Raw genomic sequence first — 14,076 nt, 5'->3', positions numbered from 1 at the left:
TCTTAAAAAAAACATAAAAACATGTTGAATCGCAGCTTCTGTGCAACTGGCTGCAATCCAGGAGATTGTGTTTACATAAAGAACCTCGACTTGGAAATCTTGAAAATAATATTTTGCTCCCAAGTGTGAACCTTCTGCAGGACAGTGTTAAACCAATGTTTAAACAAATAGCTTTACATTTTAAAACTCATAAGCTGCTTTCAGACCTGCGATGAGGTCCGGACACTTCCCAGAACTTTTCCTGGCCAGAATAAAATTTTACAGAAAGTGTCCAAGTGTGAATTACACATTAGGAAAATCAACGGCGGAAATGTTCCTGCTGTTGCGAACGCCTCTGTCTCGCACAATTACCTGCTGCGTCCTTCCTATGTGAACTATAGAAAATGTCTGGACCCAATTTCCGGTAAATTGTTCTGGAGTTCACGTCCTGCTTAGGCTTAACATTACTAAAAACCTGCTGCACTGTCTCCCTATTAACGCACTAGTGAGAAACCCCTGGAGAAAGAAAACATTCATCAGGATGTTCTCATCTGAAATGGTCGTGGGGAGGAAAAGGTCACATTTGTTAAACACAAATGAGGAAACTCCTGAAGTTGAAGTTCCCTTCAACAACAAAATGCACAAACTGAGAGAAGGATGAGAAATGTCCCCTGGAGTCTTTTTATTTTCTTCCCTTCTTTTGGAAAAAGGATGAAACCTATTAACCATCTACCGGAAGGCTCCAAACTACTCGCTCCTCCTTTTTTTTTTCTGGGTCACCTCTAGGATGACTTGTAATCATTGTTGTTTTTTTTCTTTTTTCTTCCTGTCACAAACCATGATTCCGTTTCTGAAAGGTAGAAGAATAAGCTGCGAATGTCACATTCATACAGAAAAATACAGTTTTACTTTTGTCGTCTTTTTCTGGACACGTCACACATGCTTGTACCTCAGAGTACAAAAAATGTTGAGAGGTGCCCGCGGTGAGGGTAATCCCTCTGCTCAGACTCGTTTAACACCCCCCCTCATGACCACAGCATCATTGAGGAAGCGTAGGAGACTTAAAAACAAAAACAATAAAAGGCGGACGGGGGGAGAAGAAAAGAAAATACAGAAATATTCTTCAGAGTCCTGCCTTCTGGCAGTGCAGGATAAGGGAGGAACTTTTCTCTCCTTGACGACCCCTCACCCTCCTGGTGCTCCATTTGGCCCAGATGCGTTTGCAAATACTTGTGTGTAAACATGATTGTTTTTTTTTGTTTTTTTGGGGGGGAGGGGGGCGTGTGTATAAGAAATTGAAGGTGTGTGTGTGACTTTGAGGGGACGAAGCGCCTCAGGAGGTGTTGGTGATGGGTTTGTATTTCTTGAGACGGGTCCACTGTCCCGTGGAGTAGTTCATTTCGAAGACCGTGTCCACCAGCATGGTGGTGCTGCCGGTGCCGTCGGCTTTGGGCAAGACCTCTGTGTGTTCGCTCAGCTTGATCTGGATGATGTCCCCCTGCTCCGGGCACGGGTTCTCTGCAAGACGAGGGGCAGACGGGTTGTTATTGGCTTGTTACAGGTTTGTGTGCAAGTGTTGGGAATATTCAGGTACATAAATGCTCATTATTTGACTTTTTTGATCTTTCAGACAGAATGATTTACAAACAACCTGTGCTTATACCTAACTTCAGACGACACAACTTTCATAGTCGTCTGTGTAGCTACACTAAGGGTGTAGCACCGAATTTTGGGCTCTATACATGAGCAGTTTCTGTGGACCCCCCGCAGCTATGATACTTATTCATCTATGATACTGTGTGTTCCAATAGTTACTAGCTAGCTAACTCCTACTGCATTCAGGTAGTAAAAGTTAGTTAGCTAGCTATTTAGCAATAACAGCTGTGTTCCAAGGCTAGCCTTTGTCAGGGAGTTGCACAATGTATCAGCGATTGGAAAGATCGGGTTAAACGGGTGTGAACGAGGCATACGGTCGAACACCAGTGACGAGATAAATTAGAAATGAGAGTTTGCTGTGATCCGGCAGCGAAGCACGACTTTACTCCTTTACCTCTGGATCCAGCCATGAAGCCCAGGATCAGGGCCTTCTCCGGTCGGGTGACCTTGTTGGCCGTCTTGAACATCTCCTGGGCGGCGTACATCTGGTCCCTCTGATGAGCAGAAACCGTATGAGGCAGAGGAATTAGACTGACAGAAGACCACTGTGGGCTTAGGACAAGAGTTAAGACTTCACATCCAGACCCTAAACGGTCTATTCACCATGGGAAACGGTAAATAGAGGCACAGGATTTCAACTTTACCGTGAGCGAGAGATTCTTTTTGGGCTGCGGCTGTGGCGGCGTAGGAGTCGGTGTCGTGGTGGGCGTCTGGGGCGCGCTGGGGGGCTGGGTGGGGGTCTCCGGCTGGGTGGCGGTCGCAGCGGCCGGGGGCCCGTTGTTGGCTGGGGTGGAGGCCGGCGTGCTGGGGGACGTGGGCGTCGCGGGATTGGCCGTGGTGCTGGCGTTGTACATTGGTGTCCTCTGCTTGTACTGGCCGGGTAAGGTGGGGGTGGCGCCAGCGCCCACCGTCGCCGACTCCTCCGGTTGGCGAGCCGACTGCAGCGTTTCCCGACCCGTGCCGCCGGCGTTGGCTTTGGAAAAAGAGATTGTGAAATAAACACGGTGTTCTGACCAATGAACAATACAAACAAAACGTGGCGTCGTCTCACCTGGCTGCGCCTCGGAGCTGGGAATGTAAGAGGACGAGGGAACCATGCTGGGTGTGGCTGGTAGGTAGCTGGTGGAGGGCAGAGGATTTTCGTTCAGCGCCCCAAGTTTCTGGAAGACAAAACGGTTATGAACGTTATGATGTGGACAGAAGAACTGAAAGAAAAGAGAGGGGGTACTTCAAGACAAAACAGGAGAAAGAAAGAAGGACGTACCTGTGCAGAGACGAGGCCGGCAGCGTAGTCCGGTGTGGTGTTCTCCACCACGGCTTCTTCTTTGGCTGCTTTCTCTCCGGCCTCCGTTTCTACGGCAGAGAGAAAAAAAACATAATGTAAGCACCAATATCTCGACTAAATAAGTTTGTTGTGTGGCTGGAAAACTTGGAAGAGATAGGCGTCTGGAAAATGCAATTACCCAAAGTCTTTCTTCTCCTCTTCGCTTCTCTTCCCGCTCCGACCACGTCCAGCTCCGAAATATCTAGCAGCTGAGGGAGAGATAAGGAATCAACGGTGAGGAGAAACTTCAGACACGCAGATCCCGCAGGAACGAAATGAAAATAAAAAACAGAGTCTTTCATGATGAAGGATATTTGGTAGAGTTACCTTGACCCCCCTCTCCTTGCGCAGGGGCGTCCGTGCGGGGGCAATCGGTGTGCGGTTACTGGGAGGGCTGAACATACTGGGGGCAGTTGGGCTGCGGAACGGGGCCTTGGGAATCCCCTTGAGAGGCGCTGCGGACATGGACAGACAGTTTCTTGGTCACCATGTGGAATAAGCGTCGTTTTCTTCGATCTAAATTTGACTGCTATTACACAAGTAACTTGAGATTATCACAAACTTGGACTAAATACGTGTATTTATTTGTTTTCCACTCACTAGTAGTGTCAATCTTTTTGACCAGTCCTCTCCCTTTGGCGTGAAAAGGCACTCCGGCTGTCTTTTTCAGCTGCTGCGCTGTCTCTGTGGCTGGAAGAGAAAGGAATATATAGAAAATGTCACCTCAATAGAATATTGATAAATACTAAACAAATACATCTACATTTGTAGCCAATGCCTATATAAATATATATATATAGAAATATAAAGCCCCTTGAGGTGAAAGTGACAGGGACGGTGTTTTAAATCCGCGGTTTGTTTTGAGTAACTAACATTTCTGGAGCAGCTCTGCTCTGAGGGTCGCGCTCTTCGGCTTCCGTTTGAGCTGGAAATGTTTGACGGGGGGCGTGAGGGGTCCGACCAGAGTGGTCAGCGCACTCTTGTTCAGGTACTGGCACTCCAGAGGAAGCATGGCGGACGCCTCGCACTCACTCACTGAGGGAAGACAGGAAGATTGGAGGCGAATTAGAAGCCTGCCAAAATTATTCAATTAAATATTTATGGACATTCATGAGGATGAATAAAGTTTATCTCAACTGCTAAATAAAAATATCAAGGAAACAGTGACCAGGTCCAACTACCTTTCTCCCTGAGCTCGCCGAGAATATCCTGCACATTTGGATTCTGCTCCTCCAGGTCCAGATTGAGAGAGCCGGTCTCCGGGAAGGATTTGAGGATGTCGGCGACCATCAGCACCCAGGGCTCCGAGTCCACCGTGGCCAGCTGGATGATCTCCGACAGGGCCTCCTTCATCTGGGCAGGAGATGGCAAAGGTGACATTATACAACGTGAAGTATCAAAAGAAAAAAAAGGTCTTACACTGCCTGAAAAGTTGAGGGACGCCAAATAACTTTCGTTGAATAAATCATATATTTGACTAAAAAATCCCAAACTACCAAGTTCCGCTTTGAACAAATAAAATATAGTATAATCACATATCTGCTACTACTCTTTGCTTGAATATTGATTTTAATAACATATTATATATACACACTGGCTATAACCCTGTAATGCTTTTGTCAATATATTTAGTGTGTTCTTATTGGGTTTGGAAAGTTAAGAAAAACAGACACAAGACTAGAACAACTTACACTATTGCTCTCACTTCCACAATTCAAACAGTGTATGCATATGTATCAACAATGTAAAGTATTGTGACATTCCCACTATTTATACTAATTTCATAATTTAAATTGAAATGAACTGAATGGATAATCTATTAATAAATGTTTATATTGATTATGACCCTTGTTGTTGTGGATGTTTGTCAGAACATCTGTATCATTTTTTAATGTTGCTCAGCCTAAACCAAATTCCCTCCACAGGGTGAAATCATGACACGCAGCACTTGAATGAGAGAATCGCAATATCTGAAACTATCTGCAAAAATAATGTGTGATATATTGAGATGATAGATAAAAAAAACCTACTTCGTTCGTTTACTCAAGTAAAAGTAGCAATGCGGTATTGCAGAAGCACAGATAATGTTCATTACTAGAGCGATAGAAGAGTTATGAGGACACATTTTGATTACTCTGATTTATTGCTTCAGTCATTTTTAGCAGCAAAAGTTGTGACAAATTCTCCAGGATTAATATTGCATTGCATATGAACATGTTATACTGGTACGTTATAAGTGTGCTGTGATTTATCTTATAATGAATTTATAATCTTGTAATGTTTTCATGTCCGTCCCATACCGAATCATTACAGTACACATGTATGCATGTGTGTGTGTGTGTGTGTGTGTGTGTGTGCATACACTCATCTACTACACTGTTAATTATTGATGATATTTATGCAATTCCCATGACAACCTGTAGGACCTGGTCACTTTGGCTTGAATTAAAACACCAGCAGGTCCTCAGCCACTGTACATCCCCTTGAATTTAAAACGACTGTGGATCAATAAGGTTTCACATCTGATAGATTTGTATGAGAGTTTTTTTTATTTTAATTTTTAAGTCTGTGTGTGAAGAACGGAGCAGGACACACTGATGACGACGTGTAAACGGCTGATCTGTCGGGCTAACCCGCTGGCGCCGCCCTCCGCCGCGGCTCCGCGGCTCCGCTGCGCCCATCCCACCGTCATGTCTGGAGCGGGCTCGCCAGGCTAACGCTTCCCGTCGTCGAGGGGGGGGGGGGGGGGGGCGGGGATCATCGCTCTCACAAGCCGGAGATAAGTTAGTTACAGTGCCGCCGAACGCTAGCGGAGGGTTATAATAACGTTGTGAATGCGAAACGGAGGTTAACAAAAAAAAAAGTTCGGGAGGAGTTGTTTGACAAAAACGATATGAGCTAGTCGGCGTTAGCTAAACACGGCGAGGCTGGCGCGAACTGGGGACGTGTTGATGTCGTGGGTGGACGTTTCACGGGCGGATTAATGACCCCCGCGGGAAGAGAGGCGTTCATTCGGAGCAACTACCCGACGCGGAGCCTCCGTCCCCCCCCCCCCCCTCCCCCCGCGTGTCGAAGTGAAGCGCGGTGGTTCGACCTGCCGAGGCTAACGCCGAAGCTAACAGCGCAAAGGCGGCTCACCTCGTCCATGGTCCGCCGCGGGAGGTGCAGCATCCCGAGCAGCAGCTTCAGCTTCACCGGCGGCGACAGGCTCGAGAAGCACAGGCGTATGTTGTCGATCACCGACACCGTGAGCAGCGAGGCGATGCTCGGCGGCGTCCACAGCTCGTCCGTGGAGCCCAGCTTGTTGTGAAGCCACAGGCCGGTGTCGCTCTCCTTCATCGACGCCATCTTGGAAAAAGACGTGTTTTGAATTCGGGCATTTTAACGGGCCACCTAAGAAAAAGCGGCGGTCAGGACCCCGCCCACACCGGGCGGAAGCGGGGGGCATGTTGTCGTCAGAGAACATGGAGCACATCTGTAAACGCACAAACACATATTTTTTTTAAAAAACAGCTGTACTTCCTATAGTTTCAGACTATGGTTGTGTCTGGTTTGATTTGTCCATGTGTTGTTTCATTAATAAAGTTTTATAAAGGTGCAGGAGAGAATTGCAATATCTGCAATTATAATGTGTGTAATGTGTAATATATTTAGATAATAAAGCATCCTTTATGCAAGTAAAAGTAGCAATGCTGTAATGTAGTTTTTTTAAAATGTCTCTGAGTTAGTAATATTAGAGCTAAAATGATTATTACCTGATCAACAAACAGATTTATTGCTTTTATCATTATTTAAAGCAAAAGTTTTGATGACTTCTCCACATTCTCAGGTTCAAGTCTCTCTGTGCTTAACTCTGTAAACTGAATATATCTTTGGATTTTTGACATTTTGGTCCGACCAAACACAGACACCAAAGACCCGCCATGGAAAACCTAGCATATTTTTCTTTCTCCCCAACATTTCTTACACCAAATACCTGTTAATTTAATTGAAAAGTAACAGGAAGATTGATCAGTAATCAATTTAAACATTGTGTAAATTGATTATTACAATATTAGTACTCATCATGCAATCATTTGTGAAAATTCTACTTGTATTACTTTTATTTTTGAAAGCAAAGCAGGAGATTTCACGATTCATATCTTCATCATTTTGCAATTTTTTCCAAGCAAAACAAGTGAAAACATTTCTACACATTCCTGTGATAGTTATTTTGGGTCATCATTCCTATGCATTATTGTATATATTTATTTATATGTTGACAGGTGTTTTATTATTTTGTCCACCTCATTCAGATCAATAAGGGTATAGGCTATAATTCAGTTCCTATAAAAACTAAACATTGTAATCTTCACGGAAGTATGATTTATTGAAATTATATTTTTGTTGCTAGGTGTACTTAATTAACGGATAACTTATGGTCTTGTATTAATTGCATATTTGCCGAGGCTTTAATTTTGAACGTTCACCGGAAGTGCACACTCTGGGGCCCCTAGGGCAAAAAACATTTTTAGGTGAACCACGCGCATGCGCGCTGCGTTAACCTACATAAAACGATCCGAGGCGCTCGTCCTGCTCCGATTGTGCAAACATCATCGACTGATTGGCGGTAGGTGAACGCGCAGTTCGTTAAAACACACGTCACGTATTTCATTTGCACTTTCAAAATCATACTTAATATTTAACTATGGAAACGACTGTTTTTCCTTCTAAACAAAGGTTTCATGGTTATAATCGACCGGCAGCCGTGTGTGGTGTGGGACATTTTATCCCCCCCCCCCCCCCGTTGTGTTTATGAGAGAAAAAAAATGCAAATATTTGATAATTTTTTCATCTCCATATTTAAAAAGGTAGAAGCGATCAGACCCTCGCCATGGCTTCCAGCGGATTTGTGCAGGCGGCGGCGCTGCTCCTGGCGGCGCAGCTCCTCTGGGTCGGCGCAGCGGACCAGGAGCCGGGGACTGTCATCCCTGCAGAAAGTAAATATGAGATTGTTATTAAGGGGTTGTCAGATGAAAATCCAGGTTTTTCACACCGTCTCAATATAGCGCCTGAAGTTTCTTGGTGGGGAATTGAAGGTGATGTAGACTGCACAGCATGATGTCAACATGAAATCTAGGCCTGCAGTTTCTCCCCAGAGACACATTTGATCATCTCCCCTAGGTTTAATAATTTCCTCTGCAGACACTTTGTTTTTAGGCTATATATATATATATATATATATATATATATATAGTAAAGATCAATATCATGAAATCCAATAATATTTGACATGGAGATGTAAATAAAAAACCTCCCCCCAGTAAATGGCAAACAAATAAAATAGGGCTGCGACTCTTGTCAATCGATTGTTTGGTCTTTAAACTGGAATAAACAAAATATAAAATTTGTTTCCCTTCCCCAAATTTTCAATTCATCATATATAACAATAAAAAATATAAAATCCCGACAGTTAAAAAGCTTGAACCATCGCACGTGGCATTTTTTGTTGGAAAAATGATTTGAATACTTTAAATGAAATTTCTGGCCATTGATTCAATCAATGAATTAATAAAACCAATACAAACCATGAAGAAACAACCCAATCCTCTTCTTACAGTGGAAAAGTTGAATTCAAAACCAAAAAAATGCCATGTAACTACATTTTATGTAATTATTCTTTACTCCTGCTTCCTTTTCACATTTTCAATTACCCTGCGATTACCACTCGTGGCCACATGGGGCGCTGTGCAGCCAACGCTTCACAGGCCAATTCATTAAAGCGTATAGTTTACTTATGTGATGCCTAATTGTAAAACAAATAATTCAGAGGATATTATTTACATTATACCAGAAAAACAACCAGGGTGTACATCTTTTTTTTCTGAACTGCACGTTATTTTCTCCAGGTCGCCCGTGTGTGGACTGTCATGCGTTTGAGTTCATGCAGAGGGCGCTGCAGGATCTAAAGAAGACGGCGTTCAACCTCGATGCCAGGGTAGGTGACGTCCCGCCCCGTTGGATGCTTCTGAGCATCCTGGCGTTTTGTCGTTTATGTCAGGGTTCATTGATTATTTCAGTTTGTACAATTTTGTTTTTGACTTTCTTCACCTCTCCCTTTCAATATAAGTATCCAGAGATTTTCACAAAGCAGTGGATGTATGATGATGGCGGTGACTTTGTCTTTGAAACATGAAGTGTCGGTTGATTGAAGCTTTTATGATATGCTGTCATTGTCAGTTTATGTGGTGTGGTTTAAGAATATGTTTTATGTGTGTTCCATGTACGAGGAAAGTATACTTATGTATATTTATTTGTTTATTTCTCGGTTTATTCAAATAGGCTCAACGTGGTTGCAAAGGGAAAGATTTAAAAAAAAATTACATTTGAAAATATAATAAAGACAAAAAAGTTACATATAGCTACAGACTTTATTCAGCTCAAATCTTGCAAACATCAAGAACTGTTCGGCCCTCACATTGAAATCAAATGGATTTTAATAATCTTTAAAAGAAAGGAACTAAGATGTAACAGATATCAGAGATCTCTACTGGGTTTGATTTCCATCATTTGCAGGAAACCCTTGATGACAAACCTAACTCTGCTTCAATAAACCAACTGAGAACTATCACAAATTAACTGACAGTTTTCAATGAATTAGTGAACCTGTGATGCAGGAAGATACTGTAACTAGTAACCTTTTTGGTTAAAGGGTTTTACGCACTCTAAAACATGTGTTGATATTTCCTAATATCTGTGCTTCGCAGACGGAGACGCTGGTGCTGCGGGCGGAGAGGAGGGCCCTGTGCGACTGTATGCCCACCAACTCGCTGCGCTGAGCTCCGCACCCCCCACCACCGACACGAGTGCAGCCGGGGAACAACGTCCGCCACAACCCCCCCACCCCCCTTTCTCATGTGCAGCCACTCCCATCTTAACTTATTCACGCACTTTATTTTTTCTTTGGCGTCACATCGCCGTTGAGTGAAGCTTTGATTTTCATGTCGTGAAGGCATGTTATTATTTTTTTGCCTTATTCTGATCACTTTTTTTTAATGATGTTTTCACATTGTGAAACACACGCCTGTCAAGTTAGTTTGTTCTCATCGTCATAGGATTTGGTTTCCGCTCTCATCCGTCGCCTATGAAACAAACTATTTTTGTAGATGAAGTAGGAAAGCATTAGTAAATTTACTCGTTGAATGTGATGTGTGAGATTAATGTTCACGATGATCACACACATCAAACTGTAGCATCACATGGAAGTTATTTAGCTGCTCGTTTCAAAGTATAATTAAGCAAAATCAACTCTAATTTCATAGATTAAATTGTTTTACAGCCTGGCTTCTTTTTGCAAATAAGAAAGGGGTCAGGTAACTTATTTAAAAAAGTTATTTTTATTTCTAATAACTATTTTTTTTTGGTAAAGAAATGTGAATTTTTGCAAACAATATTTTCTGAAACATCTTTCTTTTTTTACGGCAGAAAAAGCGCCCTTGTAGGTTTTGATTTAGCGCAGCACTGTAGCATGAATTTACAGCACTATTTCCGTTGACCTACTGTTAATATAGATTGTCTACGTATAAGGTTATATGTATATGTACGTGGGTAACACGTAACCCGAGGCGTCCCCAGACTTTGTCTCCTCGGTCTGTCGGACGGACGCATGGCGACGAGCTGTATCGCATCAGATGAACCGCGACGTCGGCAGAAGGTAACGACGGATAGAGGAGTGCTGTAGCTGCGGCAGGGGGACATACAGTAGAGATAGAAATAATAATTGTCTTATTGTTGCTTGTTCATGGAACATTGTACTCTGTTGACACCATTGACATCTATTGTCTTATTGTTGTCCCGAAAATATAAAAAAACAATGAATGACCTCGACCTTTTATTTTCTCTGTAATGAAGCAGTGTGTGTGTTAGTGCTGCCATGGATATGGACACATCGGTGACTGTACTTTGTGCTGTTTCTATGTGAAACAAATGTGTTTCAGTGTCTACAAAGCTTCTTTCTAGGGTTGCAAAATTTTCTTGATAAATTTGATTCATCAATATTGCAATTGTTTGGTCGATACAATGTAAAAAAAAAAAACCCGCACAGATTGTAATGTGTTAATGTCACTGTACGTGGACAATCTTTCTGTTTTGGACAGTTGGATGCAAGACGACATCAACTTCAGAAACTGTGATGAGCATTTCTCAGGCTTTCTTCGACATTTTAGTCATTAACGATTCATCCATGAATCAGATTTGACAGATGAATGAACCCCCTTAGGGTTGTAAAACAGTCATGCTAGGATTTTGCTGATGTCTAGTGTTATATTTTAAGATATACCAATCAGACTGGGAGTGACAGCAGATTATGTATGAAGTTTAGGGGTCTTCTGTTGACATTGTACCTTAGATTATGTTGTATTTCTTTTTACATTTGACTGATTGTAGGACGAGCAAAACCTTGAACCGCAGCAACACTTCCACTCTGTGTTAATTTATCCAAGGAGCTGCAACAACCCTGTCAGCACAGTGTGTGTGTGTGTGTGTGTGTGTGTGGGCTACCAGTCACACGAGATGTTATAAAGTCCTGCTGTTTTCGCTGACCTCATCCCCTCCCACACACTCACACACACTCTTAACAACACGCACACACACACACACACACACACACACTTCCCTTTATTTATTTACAACAGGGATTACAGCATGGGACGAAAAAAAAAGGAAAGAGAAAACCTGCGAAAGCCCTCATGTACACCAGCAGGAGGAGCCCCGAGTGAAGCAGACGGACGGCTGTGTCGCAGTGATGCAGCACTCTCCTCTCTGTAAAATACAGATGGGGTTAAATACGAAAAGAGCGGAAAAAAAGCGAGGCCACACAGGCGCCTGCAGTGACCTGGCAGGAATTTCAGCCCATCAGGCTCCTCCGTGTGCCGCCACTGCCAGCACCATCCAGACAAATCCCCTTATATATATATATATATATACATATATATATATATATATGTATAGACATATATATACTGCGCTACAGCACACAAGCACAGGAGGCAACCCCCCAATTCTCCTGCAGAGGCAGCTACTGGAAGCGACCAGGCCTTTTACTGGCAGTAAGTCACTGAGAAGAAGTTTGACTACACGCCGAATCACTTTGAAAAATCCTTCTTGTCTGCGCTCGCCCTCTCACTCCCTTGCTCTCTCTCTCTGGCCTGCCCTCCCAGCAGAGGCCTTTCAACTTTTCTTCTTTCATCTGCTCCCGAAGACGCCGACTGAATCGTTTGCAGCTGTTTGAAATTCTCCAGCGGTGGCAAGCAGGCAGAAAAAGAAAAGAAGAAACAAGGAGCTCAATATTTTCCTCCCCTTCTATCCCTCCATCTAACTCGTCTCTGACCTTGCCACAGGAAAGTTTGCTCACTTTCGCCGACCGTGAGGGTTATTCAACACTATAGATTACATAGAGAAAAGTGTTGTTGCATTTATTCCCCCCCCCGCCCCCGACAGCTGAACTGTGAAAGTTCCGGTCAGTTTGATGAAGTTCACATTCGTAACATATATGTATTTAGAGTCAAAAACCCTTGAACGGTTTATCCATTTAACACATTCCCATCAATTATTCATTACATAGTAATCGCCAACTGTTCAGTCTTTACTTTAACCTAACTGTATTGTATTTGTATTCAGTAACTGAGTGCATTTCAAAAGTAATCGCGCAAACCCCTGCTGACAATCACTTGACAAACTGTGCTGTATATGTGGTGTCCTCGCGTAAATATCTCACATTTCTCCTCTGGTACAGTAAGACTTTCATGCTGCGACACTTCCTCGTCTTTGGAACGTGAGATGAAATGTCAGATTAGTGTCATGAACCCTGGGCGTGAGCTCGCTCTGGGACGTTTCAGCGCTTTCACCATGAGGTCAGAATGACAGGAGGGCTCGTTTGAAGAAGAGAGGGAGGGAGGGAGGGAGGGAGGGAGGGAGAGAGAGAGAGAGAGAGAGAGAGAGAGAGAGAGAGAGAGAGAGAGGGAGGAAGTAGCGAATGACACAGCATCTTAAATACACTGGGTGCTACAGTACTGCCGACTGGTTTATTGAGGCTGTGCAGCTACACACACACACACACACACACACACACACACACACACACACACACACACACAGACCTGTTTGTGCATTTACACATTTGCTTCCGAAGCTGCAGATTTTTTAAGGGTGGTAGATGAGTATAGAACTAATCCGTATGTGGGATTTTACATTCACATCCTCTCTCCCATCAGATTTTCTGCTGCTGGAAAATTGATGAGATAAGCGTTGACGTCATCGTCAGGTGATCGTCACAAGACGACCAATGAGACGGTGAAAAAAAAAAGACCAGCAGCTGCTGTGGAATGAAACTGTGAATAATACATTTATTTAAAAAATCAAAATAAACGCAATAAAGACAACATGAAACCCTGCATGACTGGGAGTCACCGCCAGGTTGATGAGAACAATCGACATGACATCCCTCCAGCCTACCATCACACTTTTGTTATGTTAATCATGAAAGAATTCATGTTGTCTTATTAAAGAGAATGTATTGTACAATTTTACCCTCGCTGGGTACAATTACATAATTAATTATCATCTCGTTACCTGTGACTATTGGGCGGTTGTAATGAGCTGGGTTTTCACCGATTACAGCCACAAAACCAAAGAGCAGAACCAGATCCTCATTTTCTGGAAGAAAACAATTCAATAAATCAAACAGTAATACTAACAAATGGAATTTTGAGTAGTTAGCGACCGATGCTGAAGGTATTGTACTCACTTTTTGTTTGCAGAAGTTGACAGGTGTAAACGCAGCTGACAAACTGATGCCTTCAGCTGGAAGCCGGGGGTATGTAAACTTTCTGCCGATGCCCCTTCAATCATGTTGTATGTCATCGTTCACCATTTACACTGTGACTACAGCATACAGCTCCGCGGGCACATGGCCCGGCCACCCGCAGTGACGCCTTATGACAACTAAACATTTGTATTTTTATGACCCTCATACCGGTGTGGCCGGAAGCAGCCAGGTGACCGAACCAAAATGCGGTCTCTGAAAAGAACACATCTTCCAAGATATCTCCGCAAATAGTAGGGCCAGAGCTATTAAGAGA

At 43.3% G+C, this 14,076-nt stretch overlaps 2 protein-coding genes across 5 annotated transcripts in view; one reads left to right on the top strand and one right to left on the bottom strand.

The window, feature by feature from the left end:
• Nucleotides 1-637: 637 nt before the first annotated feature.
• nelfa (negative elongation factor complex member A) overlaps nucleotides 638-14,076 on the bottom strand; it is a 40,499-nt gene continuing 27,060 nt past the window's right edge. For 2 of the 3 annotated variants that reach the window (XM_035617560.2, XM_047336428.1), the window contains 12 exons: nucleotides 7,826-7,929; nucleotides 6,098-6,434; nucleotides 4,141-4,312; nucleotides 3,833-3,994; nucleotides 3,560-3,649; nucleotides 3,287-3,414; nucleotides 3,099-3,168; nucleotides 2,900-2,988; nucleotides 2,687-2,795; nucleotides 2,280-2,608; nucleotides 2,030-2,129; nucleotides 638-1,497 (listed from right to left, as the gene is read on the bottom strand). In XM_035617560.2, the coding sequence (XP_035473453.1) occupies nucleotides 1,313-1,497; nucleotides 2,030-2,129; nucleotides 2,280-2,608; nucleotides 2,687-2,795; nucleotides 2,900-2,988; nucleotides 3,099-3,168; nucleotides 3,287-3,414; nucleotides 3,560-3,649; nucleotides 3,833-3,994; nucleotides 4,141-4,312; nucleotides 6,098-6,307 (1,644 nt within the window). In that variant the 5' untranslated portion in view covers nucleotides 6,308-6,434; nucleotides 7,826-7,929 and the 3' untranslated portion in view covers nucleotides 638-1,312. Of the gene's footprint in view, nucleotides 1,498-2,029; nucleotides 2,130-2,279; nucleotides 2,609-2,686; nucleotides 2,796-2,899; nucleotides 2,989-3,098; nucleotides 3,169-3,286; nucleotides 3,415-3,559; nucleotides 3,650-3,832; nucleotides 3,995-4,140; nucleotides 4,313-6,097; nucleotides 6,435-7,825; nucleotides 7,947-14,076 lie in introns of those variants that run through there. The other variant, XM_035617571.2, reaches the window with a different exon arrangement.
• On the top strand, nucleotides 7,431-10,819 carry c12h4orf48 (chromosome 12 C4orf48 homolog). Of its 2 annotated transcripts, none has more exons than XM_035617621.2 (4): nucleotides 7,431-7,568; nucleotides 7,810-7,938; nucleotides 8,848-8,936; nucleotides 9,706-10,819. In XM_035617621.2, the coding sequence occupies exons 1-4, from the start codon at nucleotides 7,487-7,489 to the stop codon at nucleotides 9,775-9,777; spliced, it is 372 nt and encodes a 123-aa protein (XP_035473514.1). In that variant the 5' UTR covers nucleotides 7,431-7,486; the 3' UTR covers nucleotides 9,778-10,819. The 2 variants fall into 2 exon arrangements, with proteins under 2 accessions (XP_035473514.1, XP_035473522.1); XM_035617629.2 differs by having other exon boundaries at nucleotides 7,459-7,568; nucleotides 7,814-7,938.

This window comes from Scophthalmus maximus, chromosome 12 (genome assembly GCF_022379125.1).
Source record: "Scophthalmus maximus strain ysfricsl-2021 chromosome 12, ASM2237912v1, whole genome shotgun sequence".
In the NCBI taxonomy this organism is placed as follows: Eukaryota; Metazoa; Chordata; class Actinopteri; order Pleuronectiformes; family Scophthalmidae; genus Scophthalmus; species Scophthalmus maximus.
The sequence above is the reverse complement of the archived record's forward strand: the minus strand, read 5'-3'. Positions and strand labels throughout refer to the sequence as shown.

Coding starts and splice junctions, on each gene's coding strand:
- c12h4orf48 (XM_035617621.2), top strand. CDS start 7,487: ATGCGCGCTGCGTTAACCTACATAAAACGATCCGAGGCGCTCGTCCTG. Junction 7,939..8,847: donor GACTGTCATCCCTGCAGAAA/GTAAATATGAGA, acceptor TATTTTCTCCAG/GTCGCCCGTGTGTGGACTGT. Junction 8,937..9,705: donor CGTTCAACCTCGATGCCAGG/GTAGGTGACGTC, acceptor TGTGCTTCGCAG/ACGGAGACGCTGGTGCTGCG.